Consider the following 27,951-nt stretch of genomic DNA (forward strand, 5'->3'; position numbering starts at 1 on the left):
AGGTCACATCTAGATCAGTGTTTGGTTTGTCTGTTCTGGGCTACTGTAGAAAAAATGGCAGACGCCGTGGAAGAGGACCCGCTCTCGCTGTAGATATAAAGAAACCATTATAAGACAGATGTTCAGGTCAGTAAACACCAGACATGGGACCAAGTCACACATGTGCAAGTCTCAACCTTCAAGTCACAAGTATTTTTTTCTTGGGCAAGTCAAGTCAAGTCACCTTTGGCGTATTGTTGTAATTTTAGCTGCAGAATCTGATCTTAATAAAATGAAAGGCAATATATATATAAGTGTAAGTAAACATCACTGGAAAATGTGCCCAACCTGTTTAAAAAAAAAAAATTGTATTGTAAATACTCGTGTTCAGTCAAATAAATCATGGAATATAAACAAAACAGTGATAATGTAATTATTAGTTATTTACTGATGGCAAAAGTGATCTGTAGTTTGAAAGCCAACTGTGTTTCAGCATTGAGTTGAAACCAGTAACAGCTAAAACAAACTTGTATTAAACTTTGTTACACTCACTCTCTCCCACTAATGAAAAGTTATGAATATTAGATTCCTTTTCTTTTAATAATCTCACACAGTGGACCTTTATGTTCTCTGTCAAACCAGAGTTGATGCTGACTTAGTGTTTGCTGCAACAGTTGAAGTTCATCTTGAGTCTCAAACCATCTTTGGTCGGGCTTTGCTCGGCGCAGTGGATCGTGGGACGTCAGCCCGCCGCCGCCGCCATAGCTCGTCTTTCTGTACCGGCTTGAAGGAGAGAGTCCGGAGTCATGAGAGGAATCCGCTCTCTGAACAACATCCCCGTGAGTCCTGAGAGTTTTGTTTTTCTCGGTTTAATCCGAGCCTGTGTGACTTCTCCTCGCCGCGCTTTGAAACCTCCGCCGCGTTTAGCTGGAGTTAGCCTAGCAGCTAGTTAGCATGCTAGGCGGCTAAGTAACGCAGGTTAACCTCACTAACGTGACTAACGTGAAGCTTGTTGCGTGTTTTTTACACTAACACCGTCTCCCTGCATCACCCTCATGTACTGAGTGACAACACAAGGCACTAACAGGGTTTAAATGCTCTGTTTAGTCGGCCTGCATGGCCACTTGTTGTAGCTTCTTGGATGCAACCTGAAGGTCATCTCATAAACTCCTTGTACCCTATTTTTGGATCAAGGTGTCTCCAAACCAACAACAACAAAAACCTTAATTTAATCATAATCCGGTGATATTCTGATATTTCTTTCTCACACACTGTTTCAGTAACAGGGGGCTTTGTTGGCAGGACACATGCAGTGTGTTTGAGGTTAGTGGGGTCACTTCAGGACACTGACTTTATGAACAGCTGTTCGTCATGTCATACATGGACATGGTCACATGGTGCATACACAGTAAATTAAATCATTATTTGTGAAGTTAATTAACAAAAAAAAGTCAGTACAATTATAAATTATTCACTTTTTTTTTGTATCATAAGTGGAAGTTTGTGGTTGAGTTATTGATGTTTTTTTTGCTGTGGTTCAGGAGGTACAGCGGATCGTCCACTAATTGTGGATGGTTGATCGGTGGTTCGATTCCCCCAGCTTCTCCAGTCTGCATGTGGAAGTGTCTTTGAGCAAGCTGGCACCTTGCATGGCATGCCGAGCCGAGCCGAGCCAATCCGAGCCAATGCCATCAGTGTATGAATGAGATGAAAGCACCTTGAGTGCTTGGAAGATGCTGCATAAGTACAGTCCATTTTATTTTAGACATTTAAAGGTCTGATACGGCCCGTGCCATCGTTATTGCCAAATATGACTCGGACTGCGAACTGTGGAAGCTAACAAAGTGGATCAACGTTAGATTAAATGTGGTCAAACACGGAGGACCCAAAGCGCCTGTTCAACATTTCACTATATTTCATTTTCAAATCATCCCTAGTGAATCAAAACACGGAAAAAAGCCTGAAAATAAAAAAGTCTCACTCAGTAATTAAAACTGCAGATATTTGGTTGTTGAAACGACTCTTGTTTAGAGTTATGTCTTGTCTGTATATATCTCTCCGTGTTTTATGTGAATAGCTTTTAGAGGCCAGAAGTTATCCAATGATTTATAATTAAAAAGCGAGGATAAAAGATTAAATAAATATATACATAGACGGCTCAGATTTATCTTGTTTTATTATGTTTTTATCTTTTATTTTGTCTTGTGTATTTCTTCTATGGCCTTTATTCACGTGTATTTGTTTTATACTGTCATGTTTCTTAATGGCTCAGACCTTGTTCTGCAATCCGAAGTTTGTCTTGCCTTTGTTTGGCCTCAGTTCCTGGCTCAGTTCCTGTATAAATTAATAAATATTATTATTATTATTCTGTTATGCAGGAGACAGAAGATGTTATTCAGCAATGCAGGTTATCTTAATCCTCACAGGGTGAAGAAAGTCTATCCTTCTCTAACTTTTTATCAAACTAAACCTGAATGTTTTCACTATTTCAAGCTGTTAAATCAAGGACATTGGAAGTACTTCAGCTCTTTACAGCGCCTCTTTTATTGTGAGTTCTTTACTCAGGTTCTTGACTTGTTTGTTGTTATTTTTATCTTTATATTCGTCTACTTGCTATGTTTGTTATGCACCAGAACATTTGTAGGATCTTGGTCCTGGTCAGGTTCCCGTTGCCCGTTACCACCAGAGAGGATGCTCTCAGAGGAAAGGTTAAAGCAGCTGCTAAAAGAAGCCACACGTCTTGAAATTTGGTGTCACCTCTTCCCACAGAAACGTTGCTACGCTGCTGCCAGGAGGAATGAAGCTCTGACCGAACCTCTCGGGGGCCGTCCACGAGATGCCGCCGCCGCCGCTGCTCCTCTCCCTCCTCAAAATGTCGAGGTAAGGCGCTTCTCTCATCCGCACGCCATCAGTCTAACAGACAAACATGCATCTGTCTCATTTCATGTGGTAATCGTCCTTTGCTGCTTCAGGTGTCCAAGCTTCCAAACGGTCTGGTGATCGCGTCGCTGGAAAACTACTCCCCCGTGTCCAGCGTCGGTTTGTTTGTGAAAGCAGGCAGTCGCTATGAGTCTGCGGAGAACCAGGGTGTCTCTCATGTGCTACGACTGGCGGCAAACCTGGTAATTTGTCAACTTGTGATCGTGCCTGAACCCTGTGTTGTCTTGGCCTCTTACTGTGACATAATGTGGCAAAGATGCCATTTGGAAAACTAGAACAAGTGACCATATGTTGTACTTTGACAAATTGAGGACATTTGGGTCTTTTTTTACTTTTTTATAGACTACTAAGGGAGCGTCTGCCTTCAAGTTTTGTCGCAGTGTAGAAGCTCTGGGGGGCAGCCTGAGGTCAGTGAGGGTACTCTCTGCACTTGCACATGACAGACTTTTCCGGGCTATAAATAAACAAAGAATACCGGTGTAACTGTGGTGCACCTGATTGAACCGACTGTGTCGTCTGTTTTACCTGCAGTGTGACGTCAACAAGAGAGACCATGGTCTACACTGCAGACTGCTTGAGAGATCACCTGTAAGTGCTGCCACCTTTATGTCAACGCCGTAATGTTGATACTTCACCAGTGTGTGTTAACTCTATTATTTTATGTGTGTGTGTGTCCAGAGATTCATTAATGGAGCATTTCGCCAACGTGACCACGGCTCAGGAGTTCCGACTGTGGGAGGTGAACGACCTGACGCCCAGGCTGAAGATTGACAACACTCTGGCTCAGCAGTGTCCTCAGATAGGTGAGTACCAACAAGGAACAACAGTTCAGCTCAAAACCAGCTGCATTTTCAAGCTGTGTGTGTGTTCGTGTGCTCAAAACTGCAGTCAGTGATTTCTGATCTCTACGTAAACAGCAACAGAACTTTTGTCTTGACAGATGATACTTTGATATTATATCCATCCTTTACTGGCAGTTCATTGGCGGTTAATAATCCAGAAAACTGGACGCGTGTTTTGAAGAGCCACGTAATATCCCACGTTTAAGCAGCAATGAAGCATCAAAAACACTCTGACCTAAACACATAAAAAGAGAGGACAGCATGACGAAAAGCGACTGTGTTTTGGACTTTGGTTAAATGCAGCAAAGTCGGGTAAGCCTCTGTTTAAACAGACGCATAACAGCATCTCTAAAAGGCGTCACACAGTGCCGTCAGCAGCTTGGCAGAAGGGACGCTCCAGGCTGTTCTTGCATCGAGAGCTCTCTTTCGCTTCTTTATATCAGCTTGTGTCCAAATTGCACCAGATGTGACAGTGCAATTCCTTATGTCGGCAGAAATGCACCCGCAGTGTGTGAGGTCAATGTAAGTAACGGTTATCGAGAGAAACGAAGAGCAGCCCGACCCCAACCTACCTACCTCAGTGAATGTCTTATTGACACTTAATATGCTACGCTCTTAACAACAGAAATGTGTCACATTACTGCAGCTAAAGACGCTCTAGCTGTGATCGTGGTGTTTTCTATTTTCTCCTGCAGGTGTACTCGAGAAGTTGCATGAAGCAGCGTATAAAAACGCCCTGTCCAACTCTCTGTACTGCCCTGACTACATGGTCGGTCACATCTCTCCTAACCAGGTATGGATGTGGTTTTTTTTTATGCTGTTTCTGCACATTTTGTATGAAAGCAGTTAATTCTTTGCTCTTGGAGGTCATGCTTTGTTAGTCTGTGCTCTTACACACCTCTCCTCCTCCTCCTCCTCTTCACCTTTGTCTGGTAGCTGCAGTCATTTGTCGAGGACAATTTCACCACTGGCAGAATGGCCCTGGTAGGATTAGGTGAGTGTCTGGTCTGACTGCATCGCTCTGTCACAGCTGTTCACCTTTCTTTTTGGGGCTTTGCTTATCGAGTTAGTCTGAAGTCATAGCTCATAGTCTCATTGATGTACATATAATGCGTGTGTGTGCGCTCATGTAGAGAATGGAGAAGCTTTTTATCGGCGCTGGCGTGACTTTCTGACAGTTTTCACATTGCAAAATAATGACGTCAGACTAAACTGCTGGAAACTTGTGAGAAGGCGTCGTGGTAGAGAGGAAGAAGCGGTCCAAAGTGTGACTCCATTTCACGAAGAAAAATGACAGAAGTGCTAAAATGAAATGTGCTAAAATCATTTAAAGGAAGCAATATGCTTGAACATCTCGACACAACATGGGCTGAAATTCCAGGAATTTATTTGACATGATTTATGATTTACATGATTTATGAGAAGATTTGGGCCACGCTGGCAGGTTAAACAGATTTTTTTTCTTTGACTGAGGAAATCTCAATAAAAACAAATGCTGTGTTGCTACAACCAGCTCTCAGGCTAACCGGTTCGGAGTTTTTGGAAACCTGTGTGCACCTACTTTACCTCTCACTGAGACATAAAATTGATCAGGAATTGATGAAGAATCAGACTGATAAGCAGAATCAATAAAAGCATTAGTATCGATGCTCATCCCTTTGCTCATCTGGCCTCCGCCCAAAGAGAGAGTCAATACTGTGATGACTCTGCAAGTGTTGGCATGCCTAAGTGACGACACGTCATACTCTTACGGACGTAACTATCCTGGGAATGTTTGGTATTTTTTCAACCCACTTCAGTTGTATATTAATGTCAGATTTATGCGCACAGGTGTGAAGCACTCCGTCCTGAAGCAGATGGGCGAAGGGCTCCTGAGCAGTCGCAGCGGTGCCGGAGCACCGGCGGCTAAGGCCGTGTACCGCGGAGGTAAAGCTCGTGTTTGATGGCGACATTACGCTCTCTTGATATTTATCGCCGTGTTCTCATCGTGATATTATGTGTGTACTTGTGTGTAGCTGAGCTGCGAGTGCAGAACAACGACAACCTGGTCCACGCACTGATTACCAGCGAGGGTGGTGTTGTAGGTAGCGCAGAGGCTAATGCCTTCTCTGTGCTGCAAAGGATCCTTGGAGCCGGGCCACATGTCAAGAGGGGCTCCAACATCACCAGCAAACTGAGCCAGGGTATTGCCAAAGCTACCACACAGCCCTTTGATGTAAGTGAAATGAAAACAGTTGGTTCTCTTTGTATTCCGTTAGTTGGTCTCCTAACGTCAGACGACCTCTGGCTGTCTTTCAGGCCACCGCCTTCAATGCCTCATACTCTGACTCTGGCCTGTTTGGCGTCTACACCATTGCGCAAGCTGACTCTGCAGGAGAGGTGATTGCCAAATTCTCTCCTTCCAAGACAAATGTAACTGGATCTAAAATGTGCAAAGATGCCAAAATCTAAATTTCACTGAACTCGTGCTCGTCCTCTGTGTAGGTGATTAAAGCTGCCATTGCTCAAGTGAGAGGCGTGGCTGAGGGGAACGTGTCAGAGGCCGACATCGTCAGAGCAAAGTGAGTGTGATGAGTTAACGTTGGACTTTGAGGTCAAGCTGTTGTGTCCAGACACAGTTGGTTTAATATGTTCTTGACTCTTCACAGGAACCAGGTGAAAACAGATTACCTGATGTCACTCGAGACCTCTGAGAGCCTGCTGGAGGAAATCGGTGCTCAGGCTCTGGCCACCGCAGCGTACGAACTCCCTGACGCTGTTGTCAAGGCTATAGATGCTGTCACCCATGGTGATGTGGTCAAGGTGAGTGTCCCAAAAAAGTCGTCTGCCGAAGACCAGATCACAGATACACAAAGTTAACTACAAGTCGGAGAACATGGTGGAGCATTCAGTGGATTACAAGAAAGATATTTGCCCCAGGAGTTGGTGAAGACCAAAAACGGAGCCCGACAACCTCGCCAAGAAGCTGACTAGTTTCTCATCGGGCGTCTTGTGTTTCACCTCATTCCTCTTGGAAAAATTATAACCAGTTAGTTTCTGGTTCAAACCAAAACTGACATCCTAATTTTATTTGTTCCAGATTTCTCTTGAATGTTTGAGTTGTAGTTTCCCCACATAAGGAACTGACTAATAGATTAAAAAGTCTTTATTGGAACATAAATAACCCTCTGTCCTTTCTTTACAGGCTGCAAAGACATTTGTGGATGGCAAGAAGGCGATGGCAGCTAGTGGACAGCTCAAGAATACACCGTTTGTGGATGAAGTATGAAAATAAAGTTTAATAAAGCTGGTGATTTTAACATGGGCATGCTGTGCTTGGCTGCTTAAAAAAAAAAAGTAAAGAGGACCTCAGAGCCACAGCCTCCTGCAACAATTCATTTGATGTAAGCACCACAACAGGGAGCCAGAGAATCATAATGCAATTTTTTTGTTTTTTTTTGTCAATTTAACTGTATATCTATGTAAATTAAAGTAATGACACAGCTATAATGGATGGTTGTCGCTTCAGTTTGTATCTTGGGATGAACCCAGAGTTCCTGTATGTTTTTTTTTGTTTGTTTGTTTTTTGTTTTTTTTGTGCTGTGTCAGGAGGGTGGTGGTTAAAAGGGCTGCTCAGGCAGCAGGCGTTTTTAGCTCCTAGACATATTGTTCTGCTCAACAACCAAGAGGGGGACCCAAACGCACAAACATAACAAAGGTTTAATTCGGTCTACAGCTACATCCTAAATTAAGCTGTTTAGACTTGAGATCATTCATTACACATAAGAATCTTAAGAAAGAAAAGTATGTTATAATTTATAAGATAATGTTTTGTATGTGTTCTGCTGAGTGACTTTTAGTGTAGCTGTCAGATAAATACAGGGGAGTACTGAAATTTTGATGAGTAGCTCAGAATTGTACTCGCACACAAAGTACTCCAATGTAATAATACAACTAAGTTAGATTCTGGTGAATTGATTTAGTGCTACGACTGCTGATTATTTGCATTATTGATTAAGCTGTTGACTAATTCTTGATAAATGTTCTGAATGAGGTTTTATTTCAGCCTCCTCAGAACTTTGGAAACATAGTCAGAATAAATAATGATGGTGTGATTTATTGCTGGCCTCCCAAACCAAAAATATATAAAACAAAATATTATATAAATATATATTTATATATAAATACAAGTCCAGAAAAATGTAGTTATTCATCAAGTTTAACTAAAGAAAAATGTTACCCACTCTGCAAACTTTTATTTAAAGGTCCAGTGTGTGAAATTTGTGTGACTTAATTTACAGAATGAAGGAGAAACTTCTGTTTCCTGAAAGGTGCGAAAAACGTGAAAGGCGTACCTAAGCAGCAACCTCTGTGGCTGTAAAGTGAAGCCTATGCAGATGTACCTCGAATGGCCACTCAAGGCTGGCTACAGAACATGTATATCTCCATTAGCTTCTATGTTAAAATTTCCAACAGCAGAAATAAACATGTTTACAGCCTGGTACAAAAAACTGTTTTGGTCTCTATAGCTATATATTATAGCTATTTCCAGGATCATGGCAACAGTAGTTAATGTGAAAATGAAAACTCACCTGTTCAAATTATATATAAGGCTTAAAGTTATGCATAATTAAGAAAATAAGAAATATAACTACAAATAGAGGTTTAAAAGAAACTATATACAGTTAAATTAGGCTGTAGACACTGAATGAAAGTCACAGAAAGATTGTAGAATAGTTTATTGTCCTTTATGTCCTCCCTGTCATGACTTGGACCTCTTAAGGGTTAAATAATATATAAAACATGTTTACTGACATCAGAATCGCTTTATTGGCCACACGAGGAATTTAACTCTGGTTCACTGTGCTCTCAATTGTGCATACAGGTATAGACAGTTTAACCAGGTAACATGACAGGTAGGCGCTGACATGGGCATACAACTTAAGAAACAGAAAACAGAAAAACATAAAGAAGAAACTATATATAGAACTATATACATATTTAAAAGATATATATATAGAGAGAGAAATAGAGAAATAGAGATAGATATAGGAATATTTATATATAGAGGGAGATATATAGAGAGAGATACAAAGACACACAACACACACATACATATATATATATATATATATATATATATATATTATATATATAATATATATATATATTTATGTATAATGTATATATATTATATATATAAATATATATACATACATATATGTGTATATGTGTGTGTGTTGTGTGTGGTGTGTGGTGTGTGTGTGTATTATATATATTATATATTTTATATATATATATATTATTATATATATTATATATATATTAGTGTATATATATGACAGATATATAGAATATAGAGTAGAGATAGACATGGATATATATTATATTATATATATAATATCTATATATACATATAGATAGATAGATAGATAGATAGATAGATAGATAGATAGATAGATAGATAGATAGATAGATTAAAAAATAATGCTTTAATTAGTTGCCACAAACAGGGCGACTCAGGACAACATGAACCCCTTTTTGTGTGTGAAATATCGCGAGAATAGACCCCCTCCCTCCCTCCCTCCCCTTCTGGAACGTGAACTCACTCCCCTATGTGTGTGTGTATGTGTGTGTGCGCGCGCGCTGCGTGGGGGTGTTCGCGTGATGTCATTGTGTGTGTGCGCGCGCGCTGCGTGGGGGTGTTCGCGTGATGTCATTTGGCAGAACGGGAGGCTGAGCTAACGGTGGAGGAAGCACAACAATAACCGTTACCGTGTAACCGTCCATATCCGCACCTCTAACGGGCTCGTTTGGATGTTAAATACGCAGCGTTAGAGAGAGAAAAAACAAAAAAACAGAAAAAACAGGGAGGAAGAGGAGGAAGGAGAAGAAGAGGAGGAAGAGGAGGTGAAGCTAACGGACTCTAAAGTACCAGATGCTATTCCAGCGGAGACGGAGAACGGGCTCGGAGCAGCAGGAGACGGTGATGGGTTCTCGTTTTCCTGACGGCTAACCTCACCGTCGCTACAAACACGGATACTGCGGAGTGAGGGGGGGACACTTCCTTTGCTTCTTCCCCCCGCCTCCCTCTGCGTGACATTGGGTCTGAAATGCTAGCGCAGCCGCGGTCTCGGCCGTCGAGCAGCCTCTGGGCCGCAGCTCGGCTCACCGAGCCCGAATCTGGAAACTGAAGCTAAGCTAGCTGTCTAGGCTAGCCGCAGCTGTACCCCGATGCTGCTGCCGCTGCGGCTGCTGCTGCTGCTCAGACAACACAAAGCGGTCCAGGAGCCCGGTGCTGAGTGAGCTTTATTGTGTTTCTAACCTTAACTGGACTACAACTTGCGTTTGAGATGTGATGCTTTTTGTGCGTCGTTTTTTTTTTTTTGGGAGCCCTTTTTTTTGTTGGTAGCTGTGGAGGCTCTCGCCTCCTCTGCTTGACGAGCTAACGTTGCTGCAAAATGCACAGCAGAACCACAACAGCAGGCTCCTGCTGAAGGGGGCGAGGTTAAGACTGATAGCAGCCCATCCTGAGTGTGTTTGTGTGTGTCACTTACACACTTAAAAGAAAGAGAAAAGAGGGGGGGGTCAACATTTGGACCACCACATTTTTTTACTCCACATTCATTCAACCACCGCTTCATCAGCTGCAGCGATATGGATAAACTAACGATCATTTCAGGGTGCCTGTTTCTGGCAGCAGATATCTTTGCAATAGCCAGCATTGCAAACCCAGACTGGATCAACACTGGTGAATCAGCAGGTAAATGATAGCATCCACTGTTATGTTTTGTGTCCTCACACATCAGCAGATAATCTCCACAACAAAGATCTGTCCCCCCTCCCCTCCCCTGTGTGTGTGTGTGTGTGTGTGCAGGCTTCAATCTGCAGCAACATCTTTTGTCCTCCACATCTCTGTGTGTTGTGTGCATGTTATTTCTGTCTGCTTGACCAAAATATCACCAATAATTCCAATTTTATAACATATTGATTAACCACGAACCTCTGCTGCTTCTAGCACTGCGACCACTGATTATTTTTTATGACCTGAAGTTGCTTCTTGTCTTGATCAGCTGTGAGAAAGAAAACTGAGTGTTTGGCAATTTGCCTGACATATTGCAGAATATTTTTTTAAGATTAATTGATTGAATTAATTGAGAAAAAAGAGTCGATTAATGGCCAAACAACAAACCAACTGATTAATCGATCATGACAATAGTTGTTTCCTCTCGCCTGATTTAACCGATTTAAGTGACTAAAGATAATTGCACTCCTGTGTGTTTTTCCGGTGACCTGACATTTGAAGTGGGCTCCGTGTGATCACTCTAATCAGCGATCACTCCAGGTGCTAATGTGTGGCGTCGCTGCTTATTTTGGACCTCCGTACCTACTCTTACTCTTTTATCATTTGTGTCAGTCCTGAAAGCACGTTACAGGCTATTGATAGGCAGCTGCTTCTCTTTGTTCCCCTTTGCAGGATGACAGCTTAGTAACTGGGTCAGGGAGCGTCCATCATCCGCCAGTACACATCCGAGCGTGTATTAGCCTAACAGAAGAAGCAAAGTACCAATAGGATGCAAATGAGATGAGGCCAGTGCAGCCGGTTTGATTGTTTTGCGGAGCGGATAATGGATCCTTGGCTGTGCGACAAGAGAGAAGGACATTTTTCTAAAAGTCAAGTGTACACAGCGACTTCCCGCTGAGATCCACACTTCTGTGCATGTACAGAAAGTTTAACCTTTGCTATAATTAAACTACAGTGTTGTGGCGAGAGTGGGTGGTTGTCGCACAGCTTCGCTTCCCCTCTCAGCTCCCGCCGCTCCCTTTGATGATTGTGATGTGACCTGTCCTGGTTGCCTTTATGAGGCATCGAGGTGATGAAACACGGTCATAACATCTCCTTCACACACCGTCACCAGTCACTGTTGACGAGTAGTAAACTAATGTAGTTTTTTTTTTTTTTTAAGTCAGTACTTTGTGGTGTCTTTGTGGTCTAGAAAGGAAGTTACAGTTCCTGTCTGTCTTTGTGAGTGGCAAGTTTAGTCTTACAACAGCAGAAGATGAATGGAAATCCAGCATTATGTTCACCTTTTTAGATGTCAAATGTAGGAACGTAACGAATTATCAACACAGTCGATGTGACCAAATATGGCCAAATTAGTTGCCAGCAAATTTAATTATTGGTTAGTTGGTGACTAATCACGCTGTCGTTCACTCCACTCCAGTAATTTGTGTCATGATGACCGTGGTGACAGCACTCACTGAAGTGAAGTGAACAATAGTGCGATGGTGACACCTCCATGACCAAAAAACTCAAGAGTGTTTCACTGAGAGCGTCGTGAGGTGCAACGTTTGCAAAGCTGACCTTGTCTGGCGTGGGAGCACATCAGTGAAAACATCAGTTATGGCAGAGCATCTGTAGAGGAGGCTCTCTGGAAAAAGACTTCTCTCTGAGAACTTAAAAAGCTGAAAGCAAAACGAGCCATTGAGTAATTGTTTGATTCACATCAAAATAGCAGTAAAATATACAAGAAGTTATTTTTGACATGCTCTTATGGGTCGCGTGTGCCGTCTCTACCACAAATGTTTGGTTTGCTTTTGCAATGCCTATTTAGTGTTTAATAAATGATTTGTAACACACTATATAATGCAGTTTTAAGCAGATTTAGTTGATTTAAGTATTTGTCAACAACTCCTTCTGCGGGCAGCTGTAAGTGGAGGCTGGTAATGAGTGACGATGTAATAAAACACAGCTGTATGAAATGTCGTCGTAGGGGAAGTTATATCACAGTTATCATAGTGTGTCACAAACATTTATTAAGTGTTTTATGTGTGTGTCGTACATGTGTGGCAGAATAACACATTTTCATGTCAAGTCATGGTTGCTTTAAAGTTGGGTGACTTTTGTTTTCACGCCAAATCATTTGCCAACACTTCTCGCCGACTCATTTCATAGTTTTCAACTTCTGACCTTGTCTCTTCTTCGTCAGCGCAGCTTGTCTGTGTGTGGCATGTTTTAAAGATTGTCTCGGCATGTTAAATAATCCCTCTGTCTCTCTTCGGGGCTCTGCTTTTGTTAATTCGAACACTTGCATGTCAGATCGCTGATCGTTAAGCCTCTTTTGCAGCTGACATGCTGCTAAACGCGATTCAACGTAATAACACTTCTTGTGGTGCGGTGCCAGTGATTAAGCTATTTCAGAGCTAAACTATTCATTATGAGCTGTTTGCATTATTTGTCAAGCTCATCTAACAGACCAGTGCACTGTTTGAAGTTATTATGAAGCCCCCGATGACTCCACACATCGTATTATCTCCAATCGTCTATAGTTTTGTTGTTGTCCTATAAGAAGGGACTCAGTGCTTGACAACCCGCCCTTGTAGCCCTCAGCATGTCGTCTTTGTACTCCAAAGCGTGGAGAAACAGACATGCTCCCCCTGGGAAGTTAGCATCTATAAAAGCTGACTCTGCTCATTGAGTGTGTGGCTTTTGCCAAGAGCTTTTTTCTTTTTTTTGTGAACTAATCAAGAAGAAGTAAACAAACTGCAAGGCTTGTGAATAACATCATTTATCAACAGTAATGGAAGTAAACCTACGGGGGAGGGGGGAAGCGGCACTAAAAGACAGAGAGTGTCTATCCACGACAGGAGTGCGATATCCTCACATAGTAACAGCTGAAGCTGATTTCCTGTCTTCAAGCCTCAAGACAAAGCCATTGTTGCTGCAGCGTCAGACACGAACTGTGATTCTCGGCAGCTCTGCCACTGCCTACCCTCCTACAGATACTTGTCACCACGGTGGGATGGCCTGTGTAACCTCTCAAACACTCTGTATGCACACACACACACTTTTAAAAATTGCTAAATCACACAGCCAGGCTGACTTTTCATTACTTCTGTCCAAGCACAGCGCTGATTTTCACACATTTCCATGCAGATTTTCCAGAATCAAACCTTAAAAGTGACAACACCTCCCTGTCTTCTTCCTTCTATCTCACTTAGATTTAATTCAAGTGGCAATCATTTGTTATCAATGAAGTATTAACACTCATCGCTCCAACTTGGCGTTAGCCTGTAATTACTTTGCATGCTTTAAGTGTTTTATTGTATGCAGTGAGCGGCTGAACGACACAGGAATAAAAGACTGTTGTCTGTAGAGAACGGCAGAGTGGTAGTCGTGACAGGAAGATACAACACTCTTTTCAAGCAAGCCTTTTTTCTTATTTTATTATTTTCTATGTTCTTGTGTTTTTATTTGATGGTGTAGCCCAAGACAGACAGGAAAGGGGGAAATGCACACCAAAACGCATTTAGCATTTTTATCATCTTGTCATTATTAATTATAAAAAATCTACACGGCACCATTTTCCTTTGCGGCAGAAGATATTTATTACCACAAATTGCATGCTATTCAGTATCACTTGTATAATAATAAACAGATTTTCTAGTGTATGAAGGCGCTGCATTAGGTCTGATGTGCTGCTACAAGTGGTGTCTGTACTAGAGTGATTTTGCCCAAACTGTGCAGTTGAAGACACCTTGAAGCTATTTGTAGTTACTAGATTATAACTCTGGTCTGACTTATTGAAAAGGAAATGATACAAATGCATGAAAATGACTAACATTTGTGCAAACCGCAGTAAGTCACCGGTGCTCAGGAGCTGGTTATAGCCTGACACGATCTAAAATAGATGAAATGGGAGAACATTAAATTGCGTTATTTCTGGTATCCATTTTCAAAGCACAAGGACACACAGTGTCATTGATACGTAGCAAGTGAAACCAGGCCGAGTCAATACCATCCAGTTGCAGCAGAGCTGCGGAGCAAGCAGTTTTTGACCCCGCAAGTTCGGATCCATCCCGTGCCGCCAACAGGCGAGGACGAAAAAACAGCAGCTCAGAGCTGCAGATGTCGTCAGACGATGTTACTGTCATTGCCTGTAGATGGAGGTGTATCAGGCAGGCAATGTACTGTAGAATTTGTTTAACAACGCCTGAACAGCTCTCAATCTTCAGCCTGTTAAATATACAGCAGGCAGGTTTCAGGCCGGGTGTGTGTGTGCAAGTGTGTTTTCAATGTCAACATAGTATTTAAACATGAGGTTTGACGTGCAAGCTATCAAAAATGCAGCACTCCTGATATTTAATGGCATTCGTTATGTTTGTTGATGATGGTAGAGATGTAGAAACGACACATAATTCATCAACATTTTAAAAAGGGAAGCTAATCGTGGAGGTAATCATAGCAGGAGCTTCCTCTTCGGGTCCACCTTTTTGTCTACCATGTTCTTGGCCGTACACGGCAGCTGTGTTCCAGTGTTCATACAATGTACGTTCGCGCCTCTAGCAGCAGCAGCAGCGGCAGAAGAATCAGCTGTCGGCTGCTTTAGCTTGCCTACTTGCCGCCCACCACAGTTCAGAGGTCTGTTTGACTCACCCCCCCTCCCCTAGAGCTTTCAAACAGCAGCACCCCCTATGCTTCACTAATGACAGCATGATTATGCTGAAGATGAGCAGACACGGACCTCATTTCCTCTCATTTGGATCGAGACATGGTGAGAGGAATATTTTGATCGTAGTGAGCACAGCGCTGACAGCTGGGTATGGGGTGCCCAACAGTCAGTGGGCTCTTAAAATGGATAATTCTTTTTCTGACAGAGGAGCCTTAAGAAATGTATTTTTAGACTAAACACCTTCAGTTTTGGCTTGTTTCCCGTTTCAGTGTGATCTCAGGTCAACTGCAGTGGACTCCGAGGTCAGAGTTCATTATTAATTAACTCCGACCCTCCGGATGTTCACGGTCGGCTAGTAGAAACACTCCACTGCACTACGTTTGGAAATGGAGAAATCATTATTCTAGTGATGGCTCTAGTTAGTTTAACTCAAGAAGATTGATATCTGTCCGTTAAATATGAAGCCATAGCTGCAGTTAGCTCCGTATCTCTATACCTTGTGTACAAAAAGTGCAACAATGAAAAACTGGATGTTTTATGGCGGGTTTCATGTTGGAGTACTTCATGTATGGAGGCAGTTGCCAGGCAACCAGCGGGGAGTGTTAATTAGCGAGCTGTAGAAGTGCTGGTAGATGGACTTTGCTACAGTCGGACAGATCCAGACTCGCTGTTTCCCACCTCGTTTCCAATTTTACCACAGCAGCCGCGCGGCTAACGGACAGATGTGAGAGTGCCATTAATCTTTTCATCTAACCCTCTGCCAGAAAGTAAATAAACCCACTTCCTGTGAAATGTCGAGCTATTCTTTTCATTTTCATTTTTGTAGAGTTGTGTGTTTGCTGTTGCACACGTTTGACTGTCAGACCACACTTTAACAGGAACTGTTTGTGTGGGTGTGTGTGTGTGTGTGTGTCTGCTCGTTGAGTTGTTTACCTGTATCCGTGTACCATAGCGTGCCTGCCTGCTGTAGGGCAGGAATTCCACATAGAGCCTGTGAAACAGCGGGAGGCCACAGGATCCAGGGGAAATGGTCATAAACCGCTGCCATTAACAACAACTTTCAAACTTTTTGCCTCATGTTCTCCTGTTCCCAGCACCAGTCCTTGCTTCACTCACCTCTACTTCTTTAATCTGCTCAAGGCTACTCTGTAATATCGGCTGTGAGCCGCTTAGATGCCATTTTTGTCGTGAGCCCCGGCGTCTATTTCTTTTTCTTCACGGCCTTATTGCATAAGTGTTCTGCACAGCGAGAATTGAATTGCCATAGCAATAAGGTAGAAGTGAAGACAGAACATCCTTTTTACTTGCTCCTCGTCTCTAATAAAAACACATCTTCTCTAATGATAGCATTACTGTGTGCGTGCCTAGTCTAAGGTAGGTTTTTAGTCCTGTATCAGTGGATGTTAAAGCTCTTACTTTAGCCCTACAGGCTCCCAAGGCGTTTCTTTTGAACCACTGGCATTGTTTGTGTGGGTTGTTACTGTAAAAGCAGTGTTTTCACTGGGTGTTATAAAGGGGACAGGATTTCCTCTGGACAGCCTGCAGAACCCACCACGCCCCCGCAACAACAAGAACAGTCTTCTCACACAGGCTTTTCTTTTTGGATTTAGACACAGTAGGTTTGTTAGCAGCATCAAGTGTGTGTGTGTGTGTGTGTGTGTGTGTATGTATGTATATGTATATGTATATGTATATATATATATGAAATGTCTGGATTCGGGTGCCAGACGGACCAAGTAGCAGGCTTGACCTTCTAAAATTCCTGCTTGCATACTTGTCTCATGCACACGTCCGCCCACCTGCTGAGCTGCTGTTCATGAAGTCGCCCCCACAGGGCGGCTTTTCAGTGAATGGGCTATTTTATAGTCAGTGGAATGAGTGTTTACCGCTCATTAATCTTTATATTTTTCGCCGTTGTATCACTCTTAGACGACATTGTGCCATTCAAGCCTCCTTTTCAGACTTAGCCGAGCCACATACTGTGTATTTTTAGCTGTTTTTACACAGATGGACGTTTATTTAAAGGTTTCCTGACGAATTTCTGACCTCGAGTAATGCTACGGAGCTGTTCGAGCACAATAGACAGTCTTGTCAATGGTTTCACTATTCCCCTGATGAACAGGTGGCGATGATGAGACAAAATATGCTGCAGTGCGACCAAGACCAAGCAAATAAACATGCATGTAAACAATGCATGATTTCCGAATACTTAAAAATCATCTTTTTTAGTCTGTCTGTCTGTCTGTTAGCAAGTGTGTGATTTATTAATTTTGACTGTGTGACATTTTGTAGCTTGTGCCATTTTGTTGGGAGTGTTGCTTCATCTGCTCACGTGACAATAAAATGCGATCCAGTAAAGGTCAGTTTAATTAAAACATCCATGGTTTTGAAGCTTCAAACACCGGGAAGCTTCGCAACTGTTTGTGCTGTTAGCTTGCAGAAGAGGCAACTCCTGGAAAGACAATCTTGCATTAACTGTGTTGTTACGGTCGCCAGGTATCTGCAGAATTTCTTCATTCAGGTTGTATAGTAAGGAGTGTGTGCTTGTACTTATATAGATAGCTAATGCTGTGTTTTACTGGATGATTTTCGCTTGTTTTTTTTTGTCAAACATTTTGTACTATCTTGAAATGAAGCAGGCAGCTGCGCCCTGTTATTTATCCACATATGGTATGTGTCAAAGCACCCATCCAAAAAGCCCAACCAAGTGTGCACTTACTGAAAACCCCTCACACTGATGCCTCCTCTAATTTTTCAAATAAGAGCCTCATCTCCCACAGCACATCACTTACAGTCCGCCTTTGTTTTGCCCGAGACCTGTGATCAGCAGAGGCTTGAGTGATGCGATGCTGTTCTGCTTACTCAGGTAGAAATCCCCCCCCACCCCCCTTGGGGATGTGCTCTAATTGAATGGCGACCCTCCAGAGTGGATGCACCACTGGAGCATGTTCCTTTTTTCGAGTATTGGCCTTCACACTGACTCAGAGCGAGGCATGAATCCATTTGTCTCCCTGTCTGATCAGTGATGGATCGGTACAGTAGAACACCGAGTCGTGCCATGTTTTGTGCAGCAGAGGTGCATATTTCAAAGATCACATTCAGAGATGGAGGGAAGGAGCTGGTGGGTTTATGAGTATGAAAGGCTTGAACTTTGCAGAGATAATGAGCCCTAAAAGCTGCTGCAAAGTGTCTGATATCATCGCAGCTTCTGTGTCTTGTTACTTGTGTGGGATAGTAAATGGCAGGATTGATTTAGTCCTCAACCTTTCTCGTTGAGTGTGACAGCGCAAGAGAAAAAATGTCAGCCGCTCGCTGGCATAACTGTGTGGAGAGAGCGACTGCTCAGCTCCTCACCAGCTCCTCTGCAAATTAAAGGATCATTCCCCCTCTTTCACTTCAGCTGAGCTGCTCCACTTTGGCCTTTCCCTTAACAGACGTTGTCATCAAATGAGGTACCAATTTGCCACAGCTTTGCCTTTTTTCCCCAACATGAGACCCTTATTCTTTTTTGTTATGAAGCTCAGAGTGTGGCGGCTCTGCTAATCACTTCAGCAAATCTAAAATGATTCTTAATGATTCCTGGTTGCTCAAACTCGCCAAATGTAACGACACCTACCTGTCAATTAAAGTGGCCAGTGCAGTTGTCATAAACGGGAAAATTAGCTATAGAGACCAAAACTGTCTTTTGTACCAGGCTGTTTATTTCTGCTATGAAGTTGGACATTTGAACATGAGGGCCTATGGAGACTGACTCACTTCTGTAGCCAGCGTGGATGTTCAAAGACGACGTTTGATGTTTTTGTCACTTGGTTGCTGCTTGTTTTTGCTCTCATAGTTTTTTCTCAGGACAAATTCTTTTTTCAAATTCAGCCTTTAGACATACAAACTGTGTGACATTGGGGTCATGTGCTCTGATGTCGGCTGTTACGGTGTACAGATACATTATACAGTGTGGACAGCTGCCTCACTTGTATAAAGGATTATTTGTCAGTTTTACCTTCTGCTTATTACTAAGATGTCCTGAGCACACAGTGTGCATTTACTGATGTTGTGTTTATGTGCTTCTTTTTAGCTGTATTGCTTTAAATTGTTACAGATTCTTACAGAAGTATTTGAAGCGACTGGGTTGTGAAATGATTCAGCAAAAAAACTGTATAATAAACTTTCTACACTCTCCTTAGTATTGCCCTGGTCTGATCTCAGTGTCTGTGTGCGCTTGATGAATTAATTAAAGATCACTTGAAATGGACACCTCATCAGCATTCGACCTCTCTCTGCAGGTGCCCTTACGGTCGGTCTAGTTCGGCAATGTCAGACCATCCACGGACGAGACCGGACCTGTATTCCACCACGGCTGCCACCGGAGTGGGTCACCACACTTTTCTTCATCATCATGGGCATCATCTCCCTCACGGTCACCTGCGGACTGCTGGTGGCGTCGCACTGGCGCCGAGAAGCCACCAAATACGCCCGCTGGATCGCCTTTACTGGCAGTAAGTGAACGAGACAGTGACTTCTAGATTTTAGTAGACTTGCCATCAGCGTATTTCCTCTCGTCACCTTGTTCCCTGTTGTGACATAACCTTTTAGAAAAAACACCTTTGCCACAGGAACATAGTTTCTTTAGGGCAGGAAATAATAAAAAGAGAAGAGATAAAGTTGAATTTACATGTGTGAAAGCATCCGCGGCTGTTTACAGGATCTTTTGTGTTTCTGATTATGACGTGTGTTTTTTGCACATTTATGAGTGCTTTTTTGCATTCCTGATGACCACGTTTCTCCCTAAAGCTGATTTGTTGTTGTTGGGTTTTTTTTGTGTGGTAATGCATCTCCTCTGATACCTGAGTGGGTGGTTTATGTGCCACGGCATTTCTCTAGTGTTCTCTCTCTCTCTCTGTCTATCTTTGCCTTGAACACCACTCTTTTTTTCTTTTTTCTATAAAGATGCACTTCCAGCACTCGATAATAACTCAGCATCCATCTCGTGAACCGTGGCAGGGGCTGGTTTCGTAAGGCTGTGTGGGAGGGCGGAGTTTGATTGGTCTGTTCGTTAAGGGAAGAGATTGCCTCGAGCGCACTTGTGCAGATGGAGCAGCCTGTAAAGCCACGACGCTCCGTGTTTTGTGTTTGAAAGCTGGATGCATTTTTCAGGACACTGTGCCCTTTTTTTTTTTTGTTCTGCAGATTTTCAACAAACACCCAGTGCTTTTTTTTTTTTTTTTGCCTGCCAGGCCAAATACAGCTTTATAATTAGGTTTTGTAACTCTTCCTAATCACTTGCAAATACCCAATGAATCACCGCTTTACAGAAGCCTGAAGCCCTCCACAAACTGTCTGCCCGGTTAGCACAAATCTGTGTCACAAGCTAAATTGGAAGGCATTGAGTCATTGTTTAACGAGCACACGCAAAGGAAAGTAAGGCGGTTTCCACGGCAACAGTGAGCTATTGTCACCCTCGTCCCCCTGCTAAGCTTCTGTTGGTCATATTAGAAAAAGAGCTATATTATTAGTGCAGGTTTTTCTTAACAGGTTTAAAGCGTGATGATGATGATGATTATGGCTTGAGGAAACTTTATTTTAGGTATGATGGAGAATAAGCTGGGTTTGTTGTAATAGGAGCGAGATGGTAACTCATCGCTTTATTCTCTTGTGGGACCCCCTTCAGCTGACACTTTAGTGGCTGAGGGTCTTCCTGAGATCCTCTTGTATCTCAAGAGTCTGTCCAAGGTGTAGGAGAGCGATGAAAAGGCAAGAACGGGACCAGTTTTGTTGCTGAACCTCTCTGCCGCCGGCCAAGCAGCGGGGGAGAGGGCGAGAGGTTAAGTGAGAAAAACGGGCAGGGGTTTTAAGAAGAGTTTAGTAAAGAAGGCTGAGTGAATAATGATGTTTTTTAGAGGTCAAGAGAGAAATGGGTGCCAATGTAAAGATACAAATGGAAGGGGAGGGGAGTAAACTGATGTTGGTTTGTACGGAGACTGGGGTGGTTCATTCAGGGGCAGACAGGTGATGAAGGTTGAGAGAAGGTGGGCAGTCTGTAGTGTGACTGGCTCCAGGCCACTGGCACCTGAATGAACAGCTTTGTATGAGCAGCACAGACCCACCTCTGTGTCTCTATACACACACACACACACACACACACACACACACACACACAGCGGTGTTTCCCCAAGGTGTGTGATGGTCATCTGTGGGGGTGGAGCAGTGTCTTAATAAATACACTATATTAACAGCAACTGCAGAATGTGTGGTAATTCATTAAATTACAGAATAAACGGGGTTCCTGCAGATCTTTACTGTCTTGTTTTACTTGTGAGAGGTCTTAATACTTTATCACTCTACCTGTGTTACTGCACACAGGGTTTAGTTCACGTTGTATAATTTTTTACGCCTTGCATTCACATAACTCGCTACGTTTGCTGTCTCCCACATTCACAAACCACAAAGAAAGAGCAGAAGATAAATATATTGTGTATTCAAGCTAGGGCGACGGTTAGCTCAGTTGGTAGAGAGGATGAAGTTGGTGTATGAAGGCTCAGTCCTTGCCACAGCGTGTCATCCCCCGTCTCTCTTCCTGCCTCACTGTCACTCCTCAGCTGTCTATATTCAATGTCTAAGTTGTTCTTTCAATCTTTTTGGTCATCAGCTCTGTGCATCTGGTCTGATTGGATAGGAACCGATGCTTATTGAAGGTCGGTATATACAAATAAAAGACAGGCTACCAGCTGAATTGACGTTTCTCTGTGATACTGTTTGTAAATGACCTTTGATAGTTATCAGCCGACACGTAAGCTGATGATGATGATGATGATGATGATGATGATAAATCTGGGAAAAGCTGATGTCAGCCAATTATGTCGAGCCCAATTAGAGCCACCTGGTGTGATTTATTTATTTATTTTTTTGCCACAGTGAATGAGTTTTGTTAACGAGCTGTCTGAATTAAACTTGAGACTAGAGTCTTGTCAGAAATTATGTAACACGACTGTTGGTGGTCATACACGAGTGAAATATGGCTCCATTATTCAATGTTGTAAATTGATTTTACTTGAGGCTTGAGAATAAGCAGCATTATAACTTAAATATGAGAATAAAAGTAGCAATGTTTGTTTGGATTAACTGTTTGGTCCATGAAATACCAGAAAGTGGTGGGAAAAGCCCAAAGTTACATCTTTTAGTAGCTTGTTTTTTCCGACCAGCAGCTGAAATATGCAAGAATACATGAGACAAATCTTTACATTCGAGAAGCTGGAACGGAAAATTTGTTTGTTGGCATTTTTGCAAAGGACTTAAACGATTAATCGATGATCAAAATAGTTGCAGATCGAGGCGAAGCGCTGTATGTCATCAGTTTAGGCACTTAGAGAAGCAGCGGACCACGAAGTGCACTTCAATTAACTCGGTGGCGAAGCTTGCAGGAATAACGCTGAGCCATGTTTTTCTGGCTCCACTTTTACAGCATCCTTTTGCAATCATACCGCCCTCATAGATAAACTCATGGTCGGAGCAATGAGCAGGCAAAATGACGTAAATATTTGCTTGTGTGCGCCTTTACCAGACATTGTTCATTTAAACTCGCTGGCAGACCCAAGCAAGTATAAACGCAGCTTGTTCGAGGACTGTTTCTGAACTTCTGCCATTCTGATTTCACACAGTTTGTAATAGCTCACATGTCAGACGAGGCAGGGATTCAGTCTTTCACAAAGTACAGTGAGAAACGCAAAACGCAAAGCTTTACACAGGAATTTAACTATAAAACCAGTTTATTAGTTAATCAAGAAGCTGCATAAATGTCACACTCACTCACTGCCTGTTTACACCTTGTATTAATACGCGTCTTGGGTGATCTGATCACAAGTGGACAGTAGTATGAAAGTATGTCAGTTTACTCGTGGCATTAAATTGCGCCCATGCCTCAAGTGACCACTTTCCTCACTCTACATGCAAATGAACATGTGCGTTATTTCAGTTTGCAAAGACCAGATGTGTTGTTGTATTCACCCAGCGGCTCAGCAGTAGTAGCCAACCAAGTCTGTGTATAACATTTGCCGAATTTACAAGACCCAAATAATTCAGAATTTGTTGCAGATGTAGGCTTTTACAAAATCCGAGGTTTTTTCTAACTCAACTAACAAAAAAGGAGTCTGGGGACTTTGTCCATGGGCGACGAAGAGGTAGTATAGTCGTAGTAGTAAATAGTATTTGTTACTGTTTACCATTGTGGCAGGTCTGTTGCCACCGTGGCTTCCCTCAACACAGATACACAGACAGATTATCGTGGTTCACTTATTTATTCCACTATTTCAGTACACACAAACACACACACACTGTTTGGGAGACTCGCACAGGCTCCTTGCGTACGGTTCGATTTCTCCCGTCTGTCACGCTATTCCGCCGTCTCTGTGTGTCGCGTCATGTCCAGTCGTCTCCAGCCTCCCCAGGTCCAGCACGCTACTGTTCTACTGCTAATCTCGGCAGATAAAACAACACAGATGTAGAACAAATGAACCAAATGGAAATCAGACAGCATGATTCATGTGTACTCACAGGACTAAACTTAACTAGGCCGTCCTTCAGTGTGGCCCAGGTCACATTAGTGTTTCCACTACAGAGAAGACATGTGGTCAAGTGTGTCCACCTCAGTAACTGAGCAGTCTGACCACAATGCCTCTTGGTGGTCGTTTACACTTGTCCTCTTGTGATCCGATCACCCAAGGCACATGTTAACACCATGTGTAAACAGGCTGTTCATCTTGGTAATTAATTATACTAATATATCATAAGCCAGAATAATTCATTTATGTAACACACACTAGTAACATATAACAACTCGCATTTCACCACCTCCACCGTACTACTGCAGACAGTCGGTGCGGGAAGAAATGTAGGTCGAAAACATCTGACGGCGCTCTTTGAGTGTAACAATGAGTTATTTTTAAGCATATGTAGCTATTCCTCAAACTCTGCCACTGATTCACACGTCGCTCACTGTGTGTTACATAAAGCTTCAGTAATAACATCGTGAAAGCGAACAGAAGAAAACTGAGCCGCTGTAATTAGCGTTAATTAGTTTCACATCATCAGAGACCTTTACAATAAGACTTGAACTCTGACCTGTGACCTCTAAATAATTCTTCTGTTGTGTAGCATCTAGTGGCAGCCGTGGAAATCTACAACATCAGCAAATGTCTGTTTGCTAATTTGGGAATTTCTAGAATTAATAAACCGAGCTGACGTGGCTGTTTTTAGAAATCTGATTTGCACCTTTTAAACTGTGTTAATCAGTCTGAGGTTGTGACAAAGAGCTTTATTTATTTACTGAAAGCAACGCTGAATTTATGTAGCATTCACAATGGTTTGTGCTCTTTTTGTCTCCTCCTCGGACAAAGACATGAGCATAAAATAATCATTTCACTCTGACTGACTCACTTCAGGTACTGTACACTTGTCAGGTTAATTGTCACAGATTATTCTATTTTTAAATGTTGAAAAATTAAGGTTACATAAACTCCTGAGTCATGCTGAGCACGGTGCATACCATGAGTCTGCAATGTGCTGCTGCTCCTTCAAAGTCATTTGAAAGGCACTGTTGTACGATGCTAATGAGTTTGAGTGGGTTCATGCTTTATGTTCTACCATTTGTGAGGACTGAAACCTTTGTAAATGTATTTAGTCGTATGAGTCTGAAATACATCTTCCTCTTCTGATTTAGACAGCATGAACTCATAGGAATCACCAGTAAGTGACCGTAAACTAACATTTCCTCTCTCTCGCTCCTTCCCTCCAGTGATCCTGTTCTGCATGGCGGCGCTCATCTTCCCCATAGGCTTCTATATCAACGAGGTGGGAGGCCAGCCGTACAAGCTGCCCAACAACACGGTGGTGGGCTCGTCGTATGTGCTGTTTGTCCTCTCCATCTTCTTCACCATAGTGGGACTTCTGTTTGCAGGCAAAGTTTGCCTCCCGGGCTGAGGACTCGACCGTGCGCCGCCTCCGGACTGACACGAGAGGCTCTGAAAACGGGATTTACAAAACAAAACAAAACAAAAAAAACGAAACACACACACAATGACTGAAAATCAAAAACAACAAACTCTGGCCAGAAGCCTGATACAGGGAAGTCTTTGATGATGTGTCAAAGGACCGCAGCACCGTGGAGTACCTAACGACTTAAAAATGAATAAATGAACAAAACACTAAAAAAGGGGGGGGAGAGGAGGACGTGAAGTGCGAGAGAGGGCACCCGAGGCTGTCGCAGCACCCTGCCACTGTTGATTTAAAAATATGGCCGTCTCTCTGTTGTTGTTGTTGTGTTGCGGGGGGGTAAAAAGGGTGCTTACTGTGCCGCTGTCATGGCAACAGCGGCCACAACGCTGGCGCACATTTCTTGAGGACCACTACAGCCGCTCCTCGACTTGACCCCCCGGCCTCGGCACACATCTGCGCTGTCACGACCGCTCCTGTTGCTATTTTTGGCTTCTCTTAGCTATTTCAGTTGTGTGTTTTTCCGTTGTTGTACATCTTGTGTTTTTTTTCTTTCTTCTTATTTTTGCCTCCACCGCCCACGCCGCCTTTTCCACTGAAGTAGCTCGAGTGTAATTGAGGTTCACTGAACTGAATCCTTGAGGGGGAACCGGTGGGGTTTTTTCTCCTGCCAGCTTAGCTTTAGAGCAGGGTTTTATCCTCGCCTGTCACTTCATGAGAGCCCCAGGTGTGTGTGTGGCTCGGGGAGAGCAGCTGTGAGCCCAGCTGTCTGGTCCAGCTCACAGGGCTGCTGTGGACCAGAGGAAAGGTGCAGGTGTGCAACAACCAGGAGCAGGTATCAGCGAGGAGTGACCTCCCTGGGCAGCAGAACAGGAGGTCAAGTACCATAAAGGAGAATGCCACTCAATATAAGACTTGCATTATGTTATTTACAGAGTATTTAGTGAGTTTGCCAATAACTAGAAGACTGTGAATTAAGAGAACAATCATCTGAAGACACCTCTTGTATTTGTAGTAAGTACAGCCAGGAGCACTGTGGCAAGTATTCAGAGGTCTACATCACTGTGGGCTCGACATGAACTCATTAATCTCTAATTATAGCAGACAGTATTGACTTTCATAACTCGAAGGTGTGAAAATAACTTAATGTGAATGCTGAACATTGGTGGTATTCTCCTTTTTTAATGTTGGACAGGAAAGAAAGGGAGCCAGGAGTATTATCGTCTTGTTTTGTACAACAGTGAAGGCACTGGGACTGCAGGTCAAGTCCATGCATGGGGCTGTGCCTCAGTGTGCTGCCCATGAGGTCCGTGAATGTAAAACACGCACACACACACACACACACACACGCACACGCACACACACACACACCTTAACTGCTATTTTCATTGCCTGTGCACGTGACTACGCGCTACTAACGACTATGCACGCCATGCTTTATTCAGCTCATCAGAGGTTGGTGGGTCATTTTCTCAATTGGATTTTTGGAACTACAGCGCCCGTAAACGGGAAGTAGAATGTTGCCGCGCCATGCTTTAGCTCATATATTTTGACACCATTAAACGCACACACAAGTTAGTCCCTCTTGTACCCACGTATGTACAGACGGCTATCACTGGATTATACGATACTGAAGAAAACTTAAAGGCGCGATGATTCTCAGGCGAGTTCTGGAGGTGAAGAGTTGTTTTTGTCCTATAATTTCTAAGCACATAATTATTATTAATCATTAATAAAACTCTGGTCTGTACAAAGCAGTGTAGCGCAGACATCCCTCGACTTAACAGTTCTCATAACCTACATGTTTAAATTTCAGTATCCTAACAAAGTAAAGCTTAAATAATAAAATAAGTGATCAGTTGATTAATTAATAGTTCAGCTCTTCCACATAGGCTTGTATTTTGCATGTTTACACTCTCCAGATGTGTGCGCGTGTGTGTGTGTGCGTTGAATCAGTCACGGATCTCAGTCGCTTAGTCTTAGAGGTTTTTTTTTGTTTGTTTTGTGTTTCTGTTCCCTGCTCAGCTTTTCTTATTCTTGGTCTGATGATGTATACTGCTAACTCTACACTCTGCGGTGCCCCCGCTGTCTTGGTTGGTTCAGTATTGTGCCATGACCTGTTTTTGTTTAATAATGTACAGACACAAAAAGGCAGGATTTCTGTATTAGGAAGCACTGTGCATTCAACAGTATAGGTAACAGAAATAGAAGCACCACAAATGTACAAAAAAAAAGAGAAACTTCTTACCTCATTGTTTTTGTTTCTGCTATTATTTTCTAATGGTGGCAATGTGTGCCCTCTAATTTGTCTCTTGCCTTGATCGGATGTCTTCACATAAAGCCTATGATCATAGGAAATTATTTATCACTGAATAAAACGAGAAAAAATGGGTGTGTGTGACTCTGACACAGTCTGTATGATTTATTATGCCTGTTTGTATGAATCTTATCAGTAGCTGAGCTGATAGACAAAACGGAGCAGAGCATTTTAATCCTCCCCAACCCGTTCATCCTAAAATCAACTTGTTACTACTTCAAGATGTTGCCCAAATGTCCCTCTACTCCCACTTCATTAAAAACCAGACACAAACCTTCTGTGATTCAAGGGCAGCCACCCAGGATGCATCAGTGGAAGGGCTATCTGTGTTCCCAGAGTACATCTGTTAAACACTCGACAGCTCCTCCTGCGTCTCCGTATTGATAAGCAATCGAGACAGAACCCTCTGCTCGTCTGCGACCTTCAGATCTGTTTTTTAGGGTAGTATTGTCTGGGCCAA

At 42.8% G+C, this 27,951-nt stretch overlaps 2 protein-coding genes across 2 annotated transcripts; both read left to right on the forward strand.

The window, feature by feature from the left end:
- Window positions 1–643: 643 nt before the first annotated feature.
- On the forward strand, window positions 644–7,250 carry uqcrc2a (ubiquinol-cytochrome c reductase core protein 2a). Its single transcript, XM_010730658.3, has 14 exons — window positions 644–818; window positions 2,749–2,859; window positions 2,952–3,101; window positions 3,262–3,326; window positions 3,451–3,507; window positions 3,598–3,722; window positions 4,457–4,554; window positions 4,698–4,755; window positions 5,592–5,687; window positions 5,777–5,976; window positions 6,060–6,140; window positions 6,246–6,322; window positions 6,410–6,563; window positions 6,946–7,250. The coding sequence occupies exons 1-14, from the start codon at window positions 786–788 to the stop codon at window positions 7,027–7,029; spliced, it is 1,389 nt and encodes a 462-aa protein (XP_010728960.1). The 5' UTR covers window positions 644–785; the 3' UTR covers window positions 7,030–7,250.
- Window positions 7,251–9,420: 2,170 nt separating this feature from the next.
- Window positions 9,421–27,581, forward strand: mosmoa (modulator of smoothened a). The gene is made up of 3 exons (XM_027285434.1): window positions 9,421–10,503; window positions 19,474–19,686; window positions 24,978–27,581. Exons 1-3 carry the CDS (start codon window positions 10,398–10,400, stop codon window positions 25,160–25,162), a joined length of 504 nt encoding a protein of 167 aa, XP_027141235.1. The 5' UTR covers window positions 9,421–10,397; the 3' UTR covers window positions 25,163–27,581.
- The last annotated feature ends 370 nt before the right edge of the window (window positions 27,582–27,951 follow it).

This window comes from Larimichthys crocea, chromosome XII (assembly GCF_000972845.2).
Source record: "Larimichthys crocea isolate SSNF chromosome XII, L_crocea_2.0, whole genome shotgun sequence".
Taxonomy (NCBI): domain Eukaryota; kingdom Metazoa; phylum Chordata; class Actinopteri; family Sciaenidae; genus Larimichthys; species Larimichthys crocea.